At 43.3% G+C, this 20,969-nt stretch overlaps 2 protein-coding genes across 23 annotated transcripts in view; both read left to right on the top strand.

The window, feature by feature from the left end:
• Nucleotides 1-7,705, top strand: part of KIF1A (kinesin family member 1A) — a 120,697-nt gene extending 112,992 nt beyond the window's left edge. For all 22 annotated transcript variants that reach the window (XM_083505634.1, XM_083505630.1, XM_083505619.1 and 19 more), the window contains 5 exons: nt 90-214; nt 358-507; nt 1,644-1,836; nt 3,099-3,217; nt 3,539-7,705. In XM_083505634.1, coding sequence (XP_083361760.1) covers nt 90-214; nt 358-507; nt 1,644-1,836; nt 3,099-3,217; nt 3,539-3,581 — 630 coding nt within the window. In that variant the 3' untranslated portion in view covers nt 3,582-7,705. The remainder of the gene's footprint in view (nt 1-89; nt 215-357; nt 508-1,643; nt 1,837-3,098; nt 3,218-3,538) is intronic.
• Nucleotides 7,706-10,461: 2,756 nt separating this feature from the next.
• Nucleotides 10,462-20,764, top strand: ILKAP (ILK associated serine/threonine phosphatase). The gene is made up of 12 exons (XM_083505673.1): nt 10,462-10,689; nt 11,356-11,421; nt 12,577-12,633; nt 13,113-13,232; nt 14,385-14,511; nt 15,370-15,476; nt 16,446-16,539; nt 17,343-17,430; nt 17,982-18,103; nt 19,329-19,448; nt 19,596-19,677; nt 20,468-20,764. Exons 1-12 carry the CDS (start codon nt 10,629-10,631, stop codon nt 20,606-20,608), a joined length of 1,185 nt encoding a protein of 394 aa, XP_083361799.1. The 5' UTR covers nt 10,462-10,628; the 3' UTR covers nt 20,609-20,764.
• Nucleotides 20,765-20,969: the final 205 nt, after the last annotated feature.

Below are 20,969 nucleotides of genomic sequence, written 5' to 3'. Positions count from 1 at the left end.
TTGATGCTCATCCTCACCTTGTACTTCTTAGTTTAGAGAGGCCTGCAGGAAAGCAAGCAGCTCCAGTGATCAATTCTTTTTGTGTACAGCTATCTGAAATGTCAGTGACTCTGCTAAGAGACCCTTCCATGCCAGCCCTTGGTGGCTCCACCTTGACCCCCTCCTCCACCTGCCCATCATTGGTTGAAGGACGGTACAGTGGCACGGATGCCAGGTGAGGAAGATGGCAAAGCTAAGAATTTCAGATCAGTCTACAGACACATTTATGAGCACAGTTTCAGATGCTGTGTCAACTTATTTTTTTAAGGAGGCCAAAGTTGAGTTGAAATAACATACCTACCTGCCTTTCCTTTGCAGAACTCTGCAGCAGCTCTCTTCAAGGGCAGAAAGCCCTGAATTTGAGCCCACAGTTGAAGGAGAACAAAAGAAATCCCCCACCTGTGGGCCTGAAGATGAAAAGGAGACCCAGCGCCTTTTGGTCCCTGATATTCAAGAGATCCGGGTCAGGTACAAGTTATGGGCTTTTGGAAAGCATCTTATTCTTGACTAAACTGAAGGGTTCGTTGACCTAAGTACATGGTACATTTCTTTTCCTCTGTGCCTCTTCCCTTGGGAGGGAAGCGGTTGCATGGTGAAGAATGCAATAATTAACAGGAGTGCATTCCTTTTGAATTGAGCAGAGCTATTTCTAAGAAATGAAAATGGGTTCTGGGCAAGACCCTGCAAGCAAATCAATTCCTCCAATAGATCAGAAAATAGCTTGTTTTGTTATGAACTAAAATTGGACCCATTGCTTCTTTGGGAGGGACAGTGTCCACTCTCTCTCTATGAGCTCCCTAATACCTTTTTATAGTGGCTGTTACTGCTGTTCTGGCAGGGGTGGCTTGGAGAGGGTGGGGTGTCTTTCTTCTTTTCTTTCCCTCCTCCCTTCCTCCCTTCCTGTCACCTGGAATATGACCATGCCAATGAACCAGGTGGCCTGGAGGGAAAGGGGAGGAAATACAAAACAACTGTTTGACTTTTAGAAGACATCTGAAGGCAGCCCTGTTTAGGGAAGTTTTTTAATGTTTGAAGTTTTAACCTGTCTTTAGTGTTTTGTTGGGAGCCGCCCAGAGTAGCTGGGGAAACCCAGCCAGATGTGCGGGGTATAAATAATAAAATTATTATTATTATTATTATTATTATTATTATTATTATTATTATTCCCACCTCACCTTGCTGCTGCCCAAACAGCAGCAGCAGCCACTGGTAGGGCAGGTTGTGGAATGGAGGAGTTCTTCCTTGGCTCCGATTAACATCCAAACTAGAATGTAACTCAGGGGTGTAACATTCCACATCATATGGAGGATGAACAATGTCAATGGATAATGTTATATTCCGAACCAAGGAATCGCACAGTCCAGTAATGGCATCACATGTGCCTTCTCACTTAACATGTGCACCTCCCCACATGATAGGGATCTCCATGCAGAAAAAGTGAAATGAAGCAAACAAGTCAAGAGCATCCACTGGAGTATAACTTCTGGGGCAGAGGGAGGAACAAAGGCACAATTCTGGTGGTGCTAAAACTCTTTAGAAATCAATATGTGTGGCGCAGTTTCTATGCATTTACAAAGCATGGTGCCAATGTGTCTCCTCTACAGCCCTATTGTCTCCAGGAAAGGCTACCTGCACTTTCTGGAGCCCCACACAAATGGGTGGGTGAAGCGCTATGTGGTTGTGAGACGCCCCTATGTCTACATCTACAACACCGACAAGGACTCTGTGGAGAGAGCAGTCCTCAATCTCTCATCAGCTCAGGTGGAATACAGTGAAGACCAGCAGGCGATGCTGAAAGTAAGGACAACTTCATAGGTTGGGCAAAATCAGAGAGTCCACAGCTAGTGCTTCTGGGTAATTTATTGGGGCCTGGGCTGTAAGGGAAAGAAGAGGCCATGGCAATGGCTAAAATCCAGGAAGAGTGTGAAGTACAGAGAAAGGAATGACAGCAGAGCCAGAGAATCTTAAGTGGCATAACCAGACCTGTTTCTGAACAAGCTACATCTAGCCTGTCTGTTGAGGGCAATTGCACCTGATGGTTTCAGAGTCTCCTCCCTTGAATGTGCAAAGCCATGTCAAGACAGCTAGAAACACATTCTGCAGGTATTGCAGTTAGTGTCAACCTAATACTTTGGCCTACTAGAAACAAACCAATGAACCGACAACAGATTTGATGTCTTAAGTATGGTTTATAGGACATCCTTATATCCTCAGCCATGATTTGACAGCAGTGCTGCTTCTTAGAGTAGGAGTGGGACCAAAGGCAAAAAGTGAGCAGAGCAATGAAGATGGCCATCTCTTTATACAGCATACATTCCAGCCACACAAAAGTCAGAGGCACCTACACCCACACATCTTTCCACTCCACACCTGGGCAAGCCATTACCCACAGTTCAAGAACACATTACAGCCAAGCAAAGAACTTGAGGCAGGATTGCTGCCGGGCAGGTTAGAGCCTGAGGAAATGTGGGGTGGTGTAGCCTGGGAGAGTCCTGAGGGCCAGATAGAGAGGTTTGGATGACCACATTTGGTCCCCAGATCTGAGATTCTCCCCCACTTCTTTAACATCAATATATATATTTTCTTTTAATGACATTGCTATGCTCATGACTTCTCCAGTCCTGCAGGGAGGAGGAGGGATGTGGGAGGTAAGATCTCTTGGATCCTATCCCTCTCCTGTCCAGTTGTGCTTTAAATAAAAATAGGAGCCGATTCTAAGGCTGAAGTGGAGTGGACATCTGGGCAGGATGATTCTGCAGGTAGACCATGTAAGTAATAGCAGTGAACACTTTGAAGAATGGACGTGTCCTCCAGGATGAGGACAGAGAGCCAGGCCTGATAATTGTAAAGGGAACTGTGACTTACACATCTAGAGAAAGAAAGTGTTGAATTGTCTTACAAACTATTGGGAGCGGGGGCTGCTGCAACACCAGTCATCGGATATGGGACCATCTGGTTTGGCCTGTAATATATGCACTCATTGCATTTTACTGTATGCTTCTTTGTATGCTTCTCCTCTATAACTGAGTCTCACATGCAACTTTACACCCCTGTTTTAGACCCCCAACACATTCGCAGTGTGCACTGAACATCGTGGGATCCTGTTGCAGGCAAGCAACGACAAGGATATGCATGATTGGCTGTATGCATTTAATCCTCTCCTGGCTGGATCAATAAGGTAACTGAATAGCTTAAAATCCCAACCCCCTCTCGACCAGAATTCTTCAAACTTGGGGGTCCTGATGTTGTTGAACTGCAGGTCCCATCATTCCCAAACAGCTTAGCCAGTGGTCAGGGATGATGGGAATTGTAGTCCAACAATAAGAGGATCCGACGTTGAAGAACACCATCTAGAATAAGAACGACATTCAAGGCTTCAGCTGAGAAGTCTGGGTTTGTTTTTTGTCTCTTTGAACATGGGTTGGGATTCTGAAGATTCCTCTACCTTATTTCTTTTCCCTATCCTTTCATTTTTCTTCTTCCTTGGTTTCTCTGACAGGTCCAAACTGTCTAGGCGGAGGACAGCCCAAACCAGAATTTAGCCTAAAGGGCCGCCCATCTCATCAAACCAAGTGAAATAATGGGTGCTGTTTGAGGGTCCCCATTTTAAATTTGGATCTCTTCTGTCATTCATCCCGCCAGATGCCTGCGCCACAGAGCGATCCATCTCAAGTTACAGTTTCATTGGCCAAATTCATTTCTGTTGTAACTTTAGAAGCCTGGTACACCCTGGAATCCTTGTGCACATGTGATCTTCCGCCCATCTCTTTATTGGGTGACCTAGGTGACATATGACCACTAACAAAGCAAGAGTCTTTTTTAAAAAATAAAAATGATTTAATTTTTAAAGCAACTGTTCAATTTAAGGAGAAAAGAATCTGTAAAAGTGTGAACATTATAAAACATGTTACTCAAAGGAGATAAAAGTGATAGGATTGTGTTCACCTAATTCATAACTTATTGACATTTTACTTGATAGAGCAAGAAAGAGTAGGATGAGATTATATTTATAAAGTATTTATTTCTATTTACTTCACTGAAAAATGTACATTCTGTTTATCATGTGGTGTTGTTTTTTTCCACCTACGCACATACATTATGCTGCATCTCATTTCTGCTGAAAGAAAAGATGTGGAAGTGAGTCGGCGTAGTGATGGGAGAGGGCCCTGTCAGCTATTTTTGTGAGCCTATCTTGGTTTTCTTTCAAATACTGCACTTGCTGCCTAGCAGGTTTCTTCTTCTTTTCAGTCACCTAGCCAATGTTTGTTTTGTTCAACTAAGGGCCGAACGACATGTTACATGCAGATATGTATAACATTCCCCCAATGTTCTTTATATAATGAAAACTAGCTTCAGGAGACTGTGATTAGAAGTGAAGGAATAGCAGTAAGGCTTGTGGTGAAGCATGTACCAAATTTTTCCCATTGTATTTTTTCTTCTCAAAACAGCCTCTTCCAGATGCCCATTTTGAGCAAAAGGAATAGCTGGTAGGGAAGGGATTAAACGCCCTCTCCACTAGCATTATTTGTTCCCATGAGCAACCTCCCAAGGTTGCTTTTCATTTAAAGAAACAGTCAACACCCCCTCTCCAATCTATCAGTGGGATGCTACGTGCATCTGCATGTAACATTGAAATTGACCTTCAATCTTAATAGGGATGTTTTGCTGGAGGTGAGTTCATGTTTTCCCAAGAAAGGAATGATGGGAGGGGGGTTTGCTTCACCCTTTCCCCATCGGCCATTATTCATGGCATCGGAGGAACAAGTTGGGCCACTTTATCACCATTCTTGTTGCAGGCAGTGTTCAGTAAGTTCCTGTGACACTCACACAACCACATCCTACACAGCAGTTGAAATAGTAACAGTTGCACTATCTGAGAGAAGAATTGCATTTTCCAAGGTACTTAATAAAAACTCTCACAGTATTTAGGGAACACTTGGGAGAAATACAATATCTGCTCAAGCAGAAGTGCATCTTCAAGGGACAACGCCTGGGCTTCTCAGAATAAGTGAAAAACTACTATATGTTTATTACACTCAAAACTGATTGTCTGGAAATAACCATTATCATTTTCTTTTAAGAGAAAAGTAGGTTTGAAATAGATTACTTTACGTAGCAAGACTGATACGACCCTTGTATAAGATTTGAACAGTGTGTTATAAAAGAGACTTCTTTTCACTCTTGTATCTAGTGATATGTTAAAAGTCTCCTTCAAAAATACACCTGCATCTTAAGCAATTATTTCTGGTAAAACAAATAGTCAATTTTATTTCAAATTTGGGTAAGACAAAGTAAAACAAATAATAGTTTTTGGGCACCAATCAATTAAGCATGACTCATATCTGATTTTAAGAATCTCCTGTTAACTCTTTATATATAGGAACCTATTTTACAGCCCACTCAAATCAATATGTGGTAGTTAATCCCCATGGTTTACATTCCCTTTATGCATAAACAGCAAAATTAAATACCCTTGGTGGCAACTTTGATTCATTTTAACTTCCCAGCCTAAGTCTAAATATTATATAATTAAAATCCATAACTGATTCTCAGTTTCTAATCAGTGGTGATTATTACTCTCTTATCAGTGTCTGATCTAGTAGAAGCCTTTCAACAACAAAATTTGCAGTCAGACAGCAACCAACTAATGAATTTCTCTGAAATGTCCTGAGTGATTGTCATGCTATAAGTTCAAAGCTACCTTGGGCTACGTTGAAGAAATCATCTGTACTTGTTTTAAAAAAGAACAGGACAAGTGCAGCCCTGAACATGTTTCTTGGAAGTAAGTCTTTCAGTGTTCAGTGGGGCTTACTCCCAAGTAATTATGCACAGGATTGAAGGCTGTCCTAGAACAAGGAAGTCATATATAGGATCACAACACTTATCTTTCATACAAAAACACAACTTTAAAAATATTTTACTTCATTTATGTCCATATCAAATTGTCAAGAGATTTAATTATGTTAGTGGCAATGGATGAAGAAGTTGTGTCAGTACCTTCCTTGTCCATACAATCAAGAGATGCAAAAATGTATATGTAACCTTGCCTTGTGAATGAAGAAGTAGAGCTTGGAAGAGCTGCATTTTATGGGGAGTGATAGATTGATAAGAGGCATGGCTTAGGTCAGCCAACCTGAAGACCATGTTCCTGACAGTGTGAATATTGGGCTACAGTCTGGTCTTGCTCAAGCGTTCCATGTTTCTGGGGCCAGCAAACCTGCAGACAACATGACTGACTTGAGTTGGGGATCAAAGGCTTGACCCAAAGCCCCTAAAAATGAAAGGCAATGTTTGAATCAGGGCTTAAAAGCAATGACACACACACACAAAAAAAAAAGAATTGTGAACTCAACAAATTGACAATAGCTTAATGGAGATCATCCAGTCTCCAGCTAGCATGCATATCCTGAAAGGATTTGTTTGTTTAGTACTTTGGTTGGAATATTAAACAGAGATCTAATGGTCCATCACAGTGTTATTTAGATAACCCAGCATATCATTATGTTTGGCATATTTTCTGCTGGTTATGGCTTTATCCATTGCCAAAATGTCAAGCCACGTTGATATAGTTATCAACCACTCTTCAGACAATCTGAGAAGAGTCTCCACTGATTTACTGTCATTTTACTTAATTTGAGATGTAAAGATTTTTGAATGATCCTTTTATTAATTGTTTAATTTCAAGTATCATCTATTCTAGACCTTTGTTAGGGGGCAAAAAACAGCACTTCTGAATAAAGCATATTTTGGAAAGTCCTGCAGGAAAAGGAATCTATTAAATGAAGCATAAAATACTGACAGGATGGACTTCCATCTCTGCTCTGTTTCACACAACCATATCATTATAATTATCTCAAGGTGGAGGTTGGTGAGAGAAAATAATGTTATACAAGAAAAATAATTTCAGATTATGTTATACTTATCCCATTCCATAGATCGTATATTGGTTAGAGACTGGTCTTCAGTAACTGTAAAAGCCAGTGTTATTTTGTTCACATAAAACTCTTTCCCATTCCAATAAATTATTGGGGAATAAGGAGCTCACCTAAAATATCAAATGCTCTCTGAACTGCCCTTCAGTAGGAGGATAGCAGAGCCCAGTATAAGTAGTCTTATAAATTATCAAGGAGCAACAGGAAAGCAGAGAAACAAGTAAAAGCAGCACAATTAGCTAATAACTGTGGGACTAAGAGGCGATTGCTTATCCATATGGTAACATGCAAAAGTGACAACAAAAGATGTATAACTCTCTAATATGCTCTTACTGTTTCTTTCTGTTGTGTGTTCAATGAACTGTAGGGAGGATCACTATCATTCATGAGCTGTGACTCAATATCAAGATCTTACTGTATAAAAATGAAGGTTGTGGTTACTTTTTATTTTTTATTAATCTTATTTTGCCTGTGCTTCCATTATCTAGTTTGTCCAAATGAGTTCTTCCTGTGACATCATCTCCAAATGCTGGGAGACCATTTCTCTTGCTTTGTATATATGTGATTGCTGTGGGCACACCCTGTACCACTGTATAAATAACAATACTGAAGTAATCGAGTCTAGTTTTCTTGATGTCTTAAAGCTATTGAGTGTTGGAAATTAGGGTCTTCAACTGTTTGTGTACACTTAAGGCATTGTTCAGTTAAAGAAATAAATGTGGCATTTATGCAAATAGTGGACACTCCGTTCTTGACCTCTGGCTTGTTCTCTTAACCAAATGTTGTATTGTTTCATCAAAACAAAGCATTCTTTTTGGGGGGGATTTCAATTCAGAAGTAAACAAATATGGAAAGTACTATTTTCCCAGTTCGAACAAGAGAGCTTTCCTTTAAATATTCTGTGTCTATAACGCTGATGGCCAGTTGGTGCCCATGCCCTACAGGCCACATGCCAGGTGAGAAAGGTGCTCTTCTTATGCACAGAAGACAATTTTATCTTGCCCTAAGCAGCCCCACCCAATTTTATCAAAGGTACACACTTTTTTTAACCTTCAAATTGTTTTCAGAAGTCATGAGAGTGATATTCTACACGTTGGTGTTATTTTAAAGATGTCCAACGATCTCCAACATGGCTTACAACTTATTAACACAACATATGACTCGCCATTCCAAAGCAGTTAAGACAATAATTTATTTTATTTAGAACACTTCCATTGTATCATTCACCCATGGTCAGCAAATGCACAAGCAGCACAATTATATATTATACAGACCATCTTAAAAAGGGGGGGAGAGAAAGAATGATATTATAGTGTTACAAATTGGGGCAAAGTAACTTTAAAACTGGCACTTAACATTAATGTGGTCACCAGGCAAACATGTCTGGGGAGGACATTCCATATTGACAGAAAAGGTCTTGTCCCTGGTAGGCACTCGCATAAACTTATGAAGGTGGGGAGCACCCAGACCAGAATTTTTGCTGACAATCTTAATACACAGGCAGATGCATATGAGAAGTGGACTCTCCTAGTTCCTGGCTATGTAATATGTGACCCAATGTGGGTCAGAGCAAGCCTGGAAGATGTAGGATGACAGGGAGATGAAAGAAAGGAGGAAAGACCGCTAACTAGGGCAAAAGGAGAAGAGAAAGCATGGGGGTTATCAGAGCAGTTGTGGCCTGATGAATACTTACCTCTTTCAACATGCTTTTTAAGTTGAGATCTTTCAGAGTCTGCATCTGTGTTGGAATTGTTTTAAATATGTTACTGTTTTGTTGCTTGTTGTTTGCCACCCTGGGCTCCTTTGGAAGGAAGGGCAGGAAAAAAATTAATAATAAATAAATAAAAGCACATGCTCTACCACTGAGCCTATGGACCACTTTGTCAATATTAAATACCCCTCCAACCCAACATCACAGGACACCATTCCTTGCAGCCTATGGCACCTCTGGATAAGCTGGAAGACATAACGAGCAAATATTTTTTCTAACCATAATTCACTTAATGTAGGATAGGTGGAGAGTTGCAGAGGACAGGGCTCTGTTAAGAGTAAAGGTAAAGGTACCCCTGCCCGTACGGGCCAGTCGTGTCCGACTCTAGGGTTGTGCGCCCATCTCACTTAAGAGGCCGGGGGCCAGCGCTGTCCGGAGACACTTCCGGGTCACGTGGCCAGCGTGACGAAGCTGCTCTGGCGAGCCAGCACCAGCGCAGCACACGGAAACGCTGTTTACCTTCCCGCTATAAAGCAGTACCTATTTATCTACTTGCACTTAGGGGTGCTTTTGAACTGCTAGGTGGGCAAGAGCTGGGACCGAAAGACAGGAGCGCACCCCTCCACGGGGATTCGAACCACTGACCATGCGATTGGCAAGCCCTAGGCGCTGAGGTTTTACCCACAGCGCCACCCGCGTCCCTTCTGTTAAGAGTAGATCCGTCTTATTCAGCATTCTTTTCCGACAGTGGCCAACTAGGTGATACAAGAGCTACTTCGATTCCCACTTCTACACAACTACTAAAGGTGCAGTAGCAACGTCTTATTTTGCCTCTAGCTGCCCAGCTAGAGCAAGGATGGGCAAAAGGTAGATTGAGAAGGGGGGGAAGCCCATTTTGGTTTTGACCGATCGAGAGTCAAAATCTTTGCTGATGAACTGGAATTCTTACAGAGATCGGTCAGTAGATTCCCCCTTCTCAAGTAGGTTGCTGAGATTCCCGTTTACTCTGCATCCTGTGTTCTCCCACCATTTGGGGGCTTGTCTACACTTCTCCTTGCCTTGTCCTGTGCTTAGAAAGCACACTTTCCCACTTGTCTCGTGCTTTTTAGGCACTGATCCATAGCTGTCAACGTTTCCCTTTTTTAAAGGGAAATTCCCTTATTCCGAATAGGATTCCTCGCAAGAAAAGGGAAAAGTTGACAGCTATGCACTGATCCCAGCGGCTATGCCTTTGCCGCCACCCCCACCCCCAAAAAACCCACAACACTGGCTTTTTATCCTTAAATCAGGTCTCATATCATCCACACTTCCTCTTGCCTTGCTCAGGCATCATCTAGTGGCAGATTCATATTGTTACAAAGAAGTAACCAATCCATCCCAGCGGCGGGGGGAGTTGTTTCAAAGCACACCTGTGGAGGATCATTAATTTGACCTACACGGCCGTGTCTCTCTTAGAAAGCTAGCATGAGGGGCAAGATCCCCCGCCCCGCAGAACCCTTCGTCCTCTTGGTGCCCCGTCAATATTTTTCCGCCTCCCGCTATTGCAAAAAGCATCTCACTGCAGGGGGGGAAAGTAGCAGAACGCGGCGCGTCATCAGAGCGTTCGAACGAAAAACTGGCGGGCCCGCCCCTAAGGATGATTGGCAGGCGCCAACTCCTCCTTGATCCCTGAGCCATAGGAATAACGGAGACTGACTTACAACCTTCTAGTCCCGCCCTCCAGAGCGGCTGACCTATGAAAAGGCCCGCGTTTCTTTTTTGGCGAGGCTGCTCTAGCCACGCCCCTCTAAAAGAGCGATTAGGCGAGGGAGGAGAGCAGCCAATGAGAGGGAGAGTCGGCTCCGCCTCACGGCGGTGATTGGCATCCAGGTGGGCCTTTGCGAGTGGAGGAGGAGGAAGAGGAGGTCGCCGCGGCTCGGGCCGGCCGCCGCCGAGTGCGAGGCTGGATGGATCTGTTCGGGGACCTTCCCGAGGCGGCCCCTTCGGCAGCTGTGGAGGCGGCGGCAGGTAAGCGCCGCGGGCGCCCTTCGGGGCCTGGACTCCGCCGTCCGCTTGGGGGGGAAAGGAGCCTTCGGCTGTCGGCCGCAGGAGCCGGGCTGGAGCTTAGCCGCTCGCCCTCCTTCCCTTCCCGGAGCCTTGAATTCGCCTCATTTCTTGGCGGGGAAGGGAAGGCGCCGTCTGCCCTCGGGGCCACCTGCGCAGCCATGGTCCCTTCGAAAAGCGGCCAAGGCCCCAGGTGGGTGCGTGCACGGGCTGTGTTGTTTTTTTCATGCCCAGGATTAGCCCCGCTTTGCTAAACACGGTGCAGCACGCATGCGCGTGTGAACTCGTACACGGATGCACGCGTCGCGTATTGACACCGGGATGCGCGCACGCGCGTCCTTTTCTTGGGTGAAAGCCCTAGCGCGCACTCACACACACACACACACACACGCATGGGTAACGGCTTCCGAGGTACTGTAATTGTTGCTGCTGCTGCTTCCGTGACTTTACAGTACTGTATTGTTTTGACTGTTAGCTGCTTAGGAAGGGAGGAGGAGCAACTGATTCTGCCCCCAGGAGATTTACACTTTGAATGATTATTTTTTTAAAAAGAAGGAAAGAAGTCGTCAATCTGTCCCTTGTGGTCACATGTTCTCTAATTGATATCTGTTGTGTCTCTTTATTTTTTAGGGAAAGAAGGGCAGAAAGGAATTTTGCTTTTTGATGAACTTCCGTCAGTCAGCAGCACTGACTTTGGTATGATTCTTGTATACATCATGTCTTTCACTCACTAGCATTGTCATCTCCTTTTTCTCCTTTTGTTTTGTCGTTAGGCCTTTATGTAGTGATGTGCCCGCCTTATGCCTCAGGGGGAAGACTAGCAGGCACTCTTAATCTTCTTCATGTATGTAACTTGCTTTGAGATAAGCAGGACACCATTACTCTTTGACAAATGTTTTTCTTTATGGCAGTTCTTCAAGCCATATGTACACTTTGTCCCAGCCCCAACTTACTACATGTACATCGAAACTCCATCACAAAGTGGGCCTTTACTCCTGGGCAAGAGGTTGTGTTTATTATTTATTAATGTGCATTCATTACTTGCTGTGTAAAATGTCTCCAAGTGACTTTCAGTTGTAAAAAAACACATACAAATACATAAGTTAAAACATAAAAAAAAATAAAACAGCTATTTACTCAAAAGTGCTCATCCTGCAATATTATAGAAAAAAACAAATCCTACCCTGGCCCACTAAAAGCTTGAACACCACAACACACTAGGGCAGGGCCTTTGATCCTCCAGATGTTGCTGAACTACATCTTCTGTGAGCCCCAGACAGATGGTGGGCATTTTAGTTCAGTAATGCCTGGAGGCTGAAAGTTTCCCAAAATGTGGGTAGGGTGTCATCGTATATGGTCCCAACTAACAACCAAATGCCTGAGTAAACAGGAACATTTTTGACTGGCACTTAAAAGTGAATAATGGTGGATATAGTTGCTGCTTCTGGCTGGGGGAGTTCTCTGACTCAAGGTGCCTGTAGGATTGGGAAGATGCTGTGCTGATGTCCCAATTGTGATTTACCCCTTGGCTGAACCCTGTCTCTTTGTTTAGCATGGGTGCCATTCCTGTATCACAGGGCCTTGACCATCCAAGCCTGCATTTGTAATGTGTAGCTACATTCCTAAGTTTACTTTTGTTCTTCAGCTTGCTACACAAGCAGCATTTGTACATCGCACTCAGGTTTACCTGATTAGAGAGCCATTGCTGATAATACAAAGGCTGGTTGCTGTAGAATAGACATTTTAGCTTGGCAGTTCTGTTTTATAGATTGTGTGTTCTTTATGAAACTATCTGAGAAATCTGTTTGCTCTGGGACCTGGATTCTGGACACACGTTTCCTTGTGTTTTAGGAACCGGCGGTTCTTTGCTTTTTGACGACCTCCCACCTGCCAGCAGCGGAAACTCAGGTGAGCAGTAGTCTCAAGATTTCTGTTTTGCTGTTGATTGCACTGCTGTAATAGGATCACACCTGAGAATGAAACATTCTTGAGTGCTTCAGAAGTTGGTTAACTGAAGGGCTTCATCAAATGGTCACAGGTGAACATTTTCAGGCTCAAAAATAGTGGTTTGAAGGAGGTGGATTGTTCCCTCCACACCACACCCTCTTTGTCTCTTAAGCTCTTGTGTGCTGGCTGTTCACTTCCCGGCTGGCAACTGCTTTGGTATCTTTTATTGCTGTTAATACTAGAGCTTCCTCTAGCTAGGATTATATAAAGGAGAAATCAAGGGTGGTGTAGCCAGTGTTACAGCATAATTACCGCATAATTTGGCCCATCTCATCTGGCTGCATAATCCCAGCCAGTAAGGGATTGTGTACTCTGTCACAGTATCACTTGAGTAAATGACTCGGATAAATAAAATAACTGACCAACATTTTGTTCCTCAGCTTCACATCCTGCAGAGCAAGTTTCTCTTCCCGTGAGCCATGGGAAGGGAGAGAAGAGGAAATCCACGGAGGGAGAGAAGAATGGGAGTGAAGAACTTGTGGAAAAGAAAGTTTGTAAAGGTTTTCAGACACTCTGAAGCCACATATTTTCTATTCTACTGCTGCCTTAAATTAGGGCAAAAGTGAGATTGTTTCCTGTTGTGATCATTTTTAGGAATGAGCAGGGGGAGGAGTATAAGATGCTCATGAACAAATGTCTCACCTCTGCAGGGTTTCCTGCTTTTAAGGGTATTCTTGTTTCCTTGCAGACACTATTGTGTCTATTATATCGGTAGGCCATGTTTCCTCCAAGGAGCGAAGGACAATGTATGTGTCTGTTACTCCCTCTTCTCCTCAGAACAACTTTGTGAGAGAGGCTGGTGTTGGTAGCTTTTTCATGATAATTCTGGGTTGCTTTTCAAGCAGCTCAGTCCTCAATGTGGCTCACAATAACAAGGTGCTATGCACAATTCAAAACAAGAATTGCCTAATAAGATGAACGAGGATCTGAAGACAGGCTTGTGTCCATGTCTCTTTATCCACTGCCATGAAAGCTTTTTTTCTTGGTGCTCTTTGCAACATGGCCTAACTGCTGCCATGCCATGCGGCCTCTGTTTGTTTCCTCGTCTGCCTCGGGTAGGAGGCTTCTTAGCCAAGCTAACCTAGAGTGTAGAAGCAAAAACATCTTTCGATCTCCCAACTGAATTGTGATGTGGCAACAGTGGCATGACGTGAGTCACATCTGCTTCTGTTCACATCAACTGCATTTGTAGAAATCCCAGAGGTGTACCATGTTGACGTCTTCTCTGGTGCACCTGATCAAGCTGTAGCTGTGCAGTCTAGCGCTGTGGTGGCTAACACAGGAATGCCACAAGGTTTAAAAATTAAGAATATTCAGTGGGTTCTAACCCCAGTTGAACAGCTTTTTTCTATTAGAATGTATTCTGCCAGCAGATTCTTTATGAATGTGAATACAACTTGGGAATGTTCCTACATTGCCTTGAATGGTGCTTTCATTCTTTTGTTTTATTGGCATTGCTAGTGTACTCTTAATTGGTGTGTTCTATTCTATAATGTTGCTGTCTAGTAGTCTAGTTAAAGCTTTACATGTAGTTTGTTACCAAGAGGTTTTCAGAATGATACTGTCTTAAGCAAAATGGCCACTTAATGGGATGTTGTGCAAAAGGGAGCTCAAGGATTGAATCCTGTGTGTATCTTTTGCTTTCTTTTTAGATTCTGCAGGTATCCTTGGTCTGAAGGGCTACGTGGCAGAGAGGAAGGGAGAGCGAGAAGAGATGCAGGATGCCCATGTCATTCTGAATGATATCACAGAAGAGTGCAGCCCCCTCCCCTCTCAGATGTGAGTATTATATTTGCATATGATCATATTGACTGTTGTGTGTGCGTCCTAGTCCTACTTTGTGCTGAATAGCCTGTTTTGCCATATGGGGACAATAATTTTAAAATTGCTTTCCAGTTGATTTGGTGTCTGGAAATAGTGTTTTCCTTTTTGAAATGTGTATCTATGTAATAAATTAGCTCTGGTGTTGGAGATGGCATGCCTTTGAGTGCCACACTGGCATAAGAGTGCTGTTGTACTTAGGTCTTGTTCCTGGGCTCCTAGAACACATTTGGTTGGCCATTGTGGGCACAGAATGCTAGACTAAATGGGCAGTTGGTATGACTCGGTGTGATTCTTCTGTTCCTATTGAACACACACATTCACACCTCAATGCACCTTTCTTTACAGATGTAATTCTGGTAGATACAGCAGAAAATTGGGTCCAAGTTATCCTAAAAGAGCACGTCAGATATATGCTTTCCATCCTTTTTATTCTGTATTCTTCTAAAGAGGCAAGGTCTCAAACTGTGTAACTGTTAAGATTCTACCAGTGGCATTGGAAAACCTAGGATCTGGGTCCTTGTTGATACTGGGGGCTGCTTCACACATTGACAAATTCATAATTTAAAGAGAAATGTGAAATCTTTACATAGGCAATCCATGTCGGGAATGGTAATCCCTGACCATTGGCCATGCTGGCTGGGGCTGATGTTGGGAGTCAAACAGCGTCTGTTAAACACCAGATTGCCTATCCTTGTGGTACATGGATGAGGGAAGGTTGTGCTTTTTGCAGATCCGCTAGTGATGCAAGCTCAGCACATTGTCAGTTTCTTGGCCACTTCCAGAGAGTGGGGTCAATCTTGTCTTCCTTTACAGTACCCGTGTCTCATACTTTGCTGTCTTTGATGGCCACGGAGGAGTTCGAGCTTCAAAGTATGCAGCACAGAATCTGCATCAAAACCTGATCAGAAAATTCCCTAAAGGTAAAAATGGGGGTTGGGGAGTGCAGTGTGTGTGCAATATCATTCTCTGGGGTTTCCTGCTTCCTGAGCACTAGTTTTAAAGCAGTGTAGCTGCTGCTGCTGCTGCTGCTGCACATTGGTGAGGCTTGCTCAGAAGAAACTATGTGCTTGTTTGGGTGCACAATGCCCAGTAATTTTATCAGCTGCACTGGCACCCAGTCTGTTTCTGAACCCAATTAAAACTCCTGGTTTCAATTATTTGTCTTCCTTAAAATTGTATCCTGCCTTTATTCTACCTTGGAAGCCAAGTTGGCACACATGTGACTGCAGGGTGGCCTCTCACTCAGGCGTTGGACAGACCCAGGCCTGCTGAGCTTCAACATAGTGTCCCTTCACACCATCGTCCTGGGGTCCTGTTTAAGCTCTAAACAAATTGGAGCCAGGCTATCTGAAGGAGTGCCTTCTCTAATATATATTTAACCAAACTATGACATTGCCTACAGATGTCCTTTTCTGCAGTCCTGTCCTGTGCCAAGTGAAGGATGGTGGGTAACCTCTAGGGGGACATCCCTCCTTGCAGGGACAACCCAGTTGCAAAGTGCCCTCCTTGAATGGTTAATCTGAATTGCAGATTTTCATTTATTTCATAAAATTTATACACCGCTTGATTGTAAAGAAACGATTGTAAAGAAAAAACCAACAAGAACCCTCAAAGCAGTTTACAAAGGATAAAACCAAAAAATCAGAGGGGGAAATTCAATATCTTAAAACATACAAGAAGTTAAAATACTAAAACAGATTAAAGTTTTAAGCATCTGGGTAGGCTTGGCCACACAGGAATGTTTTTAGCAGACACTGGAAATTAGTATTTTAGTCATAATACATTCTGTAAGCAACATTTCAGGTAATCCTGAGCAAGAATTTTGATTTGTCTAGCACAGAATATGTTTTGAGGGAAGTAGCTAATCACTTCTTTCGTGTTCATAACAGGAGATGTGCCCAGTGTTGAGAAAACAATAAGAAGATGCCTTCTGGACACCTTCAAATACACCGATGAGGAGTTTCTCAGGCAGGCTTCCAGCCAGTAAGTGTAAACTTTCCAAGTATATAGGCCAGGCATAGGCAAACTCGGCCCTCCAGCTATTTTGGGACTACAATTCCCATCATCCCTGACCACTGGTCCAGTTAGCTAGGGCTCATGGGAGTTCTAGGCCAAAAACATCTGGAGGGCCAAGTTTGCCTATGCCTGATATAGGCATTGTGTTAAGCGTATTTGGGGCTGTATCACTTCAGAAAAGTTGTTTACATATTTCCCCTTGTCAGATGTTCCCTACAGATGAGAAAGAAAGTTGTCAAGTAGCGTTAAAACAAAGCCACCTTCATAAACCCCCCCCCTTTTTGCAGAGCCAGTGTGGTATAGTGGTTAAAGTGTCAGACTAGGACCTGGGTTCAGATCCTCACACACTTCCACTCACCTAAGGCCGGTCACTGTCTCTCAGCCAAACATACCTCACAGGGTTGTGGGGATTAATTGAGGCAGTGAGAACCATTTATGCCACCTTGAGCACCTTGGCAAAAAAAAAGTGTGCTATAAATGCAATAAATAAATAAATAAATAATAATTTGATAACTATTTTTCCATTACAGGAGTCTTTGTGGGTGAGTTTATACATACTCAATTGTACACTCCTCCATGTGAACTCAACCATTTCAAAATGCAAGGGGGGCTATAGCACAGATGTGTTCTTAAACTTGTGAGTGGTCCATTAATCCCCCCCTCTTTTTTGCATTGGGCTATCAGTTTCCATAATTGTGCAGCATGACTCTTGGAACAATTTGGAACTTGCTTGAACTCACTTTTTTGTTTCCACTTTCTTGTCCTTACAGGAAACCTGCCTGGAAGGATGGCTCCACAGCAACCTGTGTGCTGGTGATTGATAATACTTTGTATATTGCCAACCTTGGAGACAGCAGGGTAAGCAGCACTAGAAGTTGTGGGTCCAGTTTCAATGCATTTTTCTTGTTACTGAGTGAGGCTAATCTTTTCAGTTCCACCAAAATATGCTATAGCAGCTGTACCTTAGCACTGTCATTACCTTGCAATGTGTCCACCAAATTTAGTTGTTGGGAGGAAATGTGCTTTGGAACAGCTCTGTGATCCATTGGATTTTCTTTGTGAACTCTAGATGGCGTTACAGACTCAGTGGTGGTGTCTTCCATCAATTTTTAAGATGTTCTCAGCTCAAGCCAATTCCAGGTCCTGGACATTTTGTGTTTTAAATTTGTTGTTAGCCGCCCTGAGCCCGGTTTTCTGAACCGGGAAGGGCGGGGTATAGATAAATTATTATTATTATTATTATTATTATTATTATTATTATTATTATTAAGGCTGGAGGCATGCAGTAGAGTGACACTGCTTAGAAATTGTTTAAGTGTTTGCTCAGTGGAAAGTTGTATCCTATAATGCCCCAAGCAGAGACTTGCAATCCTTGCTCCTTGCTCATGAGGGTTCTTCTGTCAGTGCAGGCGCTTCTGTGTCGCTACAATGAAGAAAGTCAGAAACATACAGCCTTAAGTCTCAGTAAAGAACATAACCCAACTCAATACGATGAGCGGATGAGGATCCAAAAGGCTGGAGGGAATGTCAGGTAACATGTTTCTCTTCTCTTCATCCATTGGCCCTTCAGCAACATTTGGGGTTTTTAGCTGCAACCACCCCCTCCGGCCACCCAATGTAAATGCTCATTTGAACTGTGGAAAATTCTTATTAACTGTTAGCTGTAGACTATGTGAGTTGGCTTTTTTATTTTGTTAGAAGCCATCATTTAACTACCTATGTGGATAAATGTTAATAATTGAAATATGTTAGTATTTTCCTAGCTATATAGAGTATGAATATGAACTGGTACTGTATTTATTGATGGAGTGTATAAATAATGTGACTCTGTAAAAATGTCAGTGCATCTGACCTTGTGAGCAAACGGGCCCTTTAACTGCTGGCCAGATAGCTTTAATCCAGCTGCTCAGATGCCAAACTCTCTTCTTAATGAGACCAAGTGTTCCTGATTCTCACAAAAAGTGCTGTTGAGTCATTGCATGATAAAAACAAAGGTGCTGCTGTGACTTTGAAAATATTGTTGCCATGTGGTGTAAGGAGCTGCCTTCTAACTAGTTCAGCCAGTGGTACATAGAGCCAAGTGCTGTTGCTCTCTGAAAGGCAATAGCTTTCCAGATTCTCAAGCAGAAATGTTTCTCAGCTCTTGCTTCCTGAGATCTCTTGAAAGAGTGGCTGGGAACAGGGAGATGACAGGGTTGAATGTAGCTCCTTATACTTGAAAAGCCTGCACATGTTGCCACTTGGTCTCCTAACGAAATTTTTTTCTTGAATTTCTCAGAAAAAGTCCTGCAAGGGCATATGGGAGTGTGCCATACTGAACAAGTTCAGCTTACTTTTAAGTGAATGCATAACTAGGGCAGGTGTTCAGATCATATTAACAAATTAACATTCAAGTGCCAATTTGTGATCAGAACATACAGCTTTCTCTTTTGAGTTCTATAATTATACGGTAAAGTTGCAAAAGGAATTGTGTAGACTACTTGTGAAGCATCTAGCTAGAGTCTGTAGTAAACTGGATTCACCTTGGTCCCAAATACTTCTAGCTCAGAAGTGGGGAACCCTTGGCCCTCCAGGTGCTGCTGGAATATCTCTCCCATCTTCTCTGAACGTTGGCAATGCTGCATGGGGCTGCTGGGAGTTGAGCTGGCAACAACACCTGCAGGGCCACAGGTTCCCCATCCCTGTTCTAGCCTGACAACTTTGGGGATTAAACCCAGTGGCATGCTGAAATAGGCTCTCTCTCCCCACTTTTGTAGGGAAGGACGTGTCTTGGGCGTCCTGGAAGTCTCTCGCTCCATTGGGGATGGGCAGTACAAGCGCTTTGGGGTCATCTCTGTGCCAGATGTCAAGCGCTGCCAGCTTACACACAACGACAGGTAAAACCTGACACAAGTACGCAAATGCAGAGAATACAAGTGGGGTGTCTTTAGAATAAACCGTTAAATTACTCCTTGTGTTCTGTTTTGTTTCTAGGTCCTAATCCCCCCTCCCCCCATAAAACTTATTACTAATTGCTCTTCCAGGTTTATCCTCTTGGCTTGTGATGGTCTCTTCAAAGTCTTCTCACCAGATGAAGCTGTGAACTTCATTATGTCTTGTTTGGAGGTAAGGGGAAGATAGGCTTGAGTGAGAAGAGACAGGGCTGCTTGTTAGGAAAGGAATGTGGAAGAGGAGCTACACTCACTCTTGTTCTTTGGGTGGCATGTAAGACATCCACTTGATGGGTTGCGTGCCCTGATTCAACCAAGCAAGGACCATGTAAACTTTAATATATGTCTAGTTGCTGTTTCAGGTGGGAAGGGGGCAGAAGAGAGATGGTCCCTCTGTCCCCATGTCAGCAGGTGGCAGGGGGGCTTGTGGCGAGTTTAAAAAAACACCAAAACATTCCTTTCAGATGACAGTGCAAGTAGCTAATTGCAAGACTGAGTAGAGGCCCTTTTTTGAGTGTTTCTGTTCAAATGAGATGAGGTTGTTTGCTGTGAAGGAAAGAGCCCCTTCACTGATGACTTCCCAGCCGTGGAATGCCTTCCCCCAGAAGAACTTCATTGACGTCTATGTTGTGGCCTTTTCAGAGCTAGCTGAAGACATTTACACACACACACACACACACACAGCTTTCTAGTTCTAAAGCCACATTTTTAGTGCTTAATAGATACTTGGCACTACTGTATCCTCGGCTGCCGATTTTACTTTTATTACAATACTTTTATTAAAAAGTGTTTCTAACTTTATGTCCATGTTTGTACTTTATAGTGTACCAGGGGTTGTGGGTGTTGAAAGGTCCCTATACCTCCCAAATATTTTTTTGTGAACGAGAGACATGGGCATTGAGGTGCTCTCGGCAAATTAAGTGAAAAGAAACTACCCCGCATTTGTGTATTCTGCTTCCCAACAGGACAAAACGATTCCCACGAGAGATGCCAAATCAGCTGCTGATGCCCGGTATGAAGCAGCCTGTAACAGGCTGGCCAACAAGGCTGTGCAGCGAGGTTCTGCAGATAACGTCACAGTTGTGGTGGTCCGGATTGAGCAGTGATGCAGAGAATAGGTGCAAGTGAGGTCCTTAGCAGCATGCCGTGGATTTAATGGAACAAGTTAGTGTGCCTGTGAGTGTGTATGTGTGTATGTAGGGTTTCGGTTGTGTTTCTGCCCCCGAATGCTCTTATTTGTAAATAAAAGGGTTTTTTTCTAACTGTTCAAGTTGGTTCATTGTTTCATAGAATCACAATTGGATGGAATGGGGCCGTCTAATCCACCGAGCGAACTTCTTAGATAAAATAATGTACACTTGATGCTCATAGTGCTTGACTTGCACAAGGCACCTGTTTTTTTGTATTCCAGCACCTTAAGCACAAAATACATGCATTTTGTGTTGGTTACGTAGAGGAAGGAAATGA

Source organism: Podarcis liolepis (genome assembly GCF_965112155.1).
Source record: "Podarcis liolepis genome assembly, chromosome: 5".
Classification (NCBI taxonomy): Eukaryota; Metazoa; Chordata; class Lepidosauria; order Squamata; family Lacertidae; genus Podarcis; species Podarcis liolepis.
The sequence above is the reverse complement of the archived record's forward strand: the minus strand, read 5'-3'. Positions and strand labels throughout refer to the sequence as shown.

Bases quoted from the DNA above. Each gene is read 5' to 3' on its own strand.
- ILKAP (XM_083505673.1), top strand. From the start codon at position 10,629: ATGGATCTGTTCGGGGACCTTCCCGAGGCGGCCCCTTCGGCAGCTGTG. The intron at 11,422-12,576 runs GTATGATTCTTG...CTTGTGTTTTAG, and splicing joins AGTCAGCAGCACTGACTTTG to GAACCGGCGGTTCTTTGCTT. The intron at 16,540-17,342 runs GTAAGTGTAAAC...TTGTCCTTACAG, and splicing joins CTCAGGCAGGCTTCCAGCCA to GAAACCTGCCTGGAAGGATG.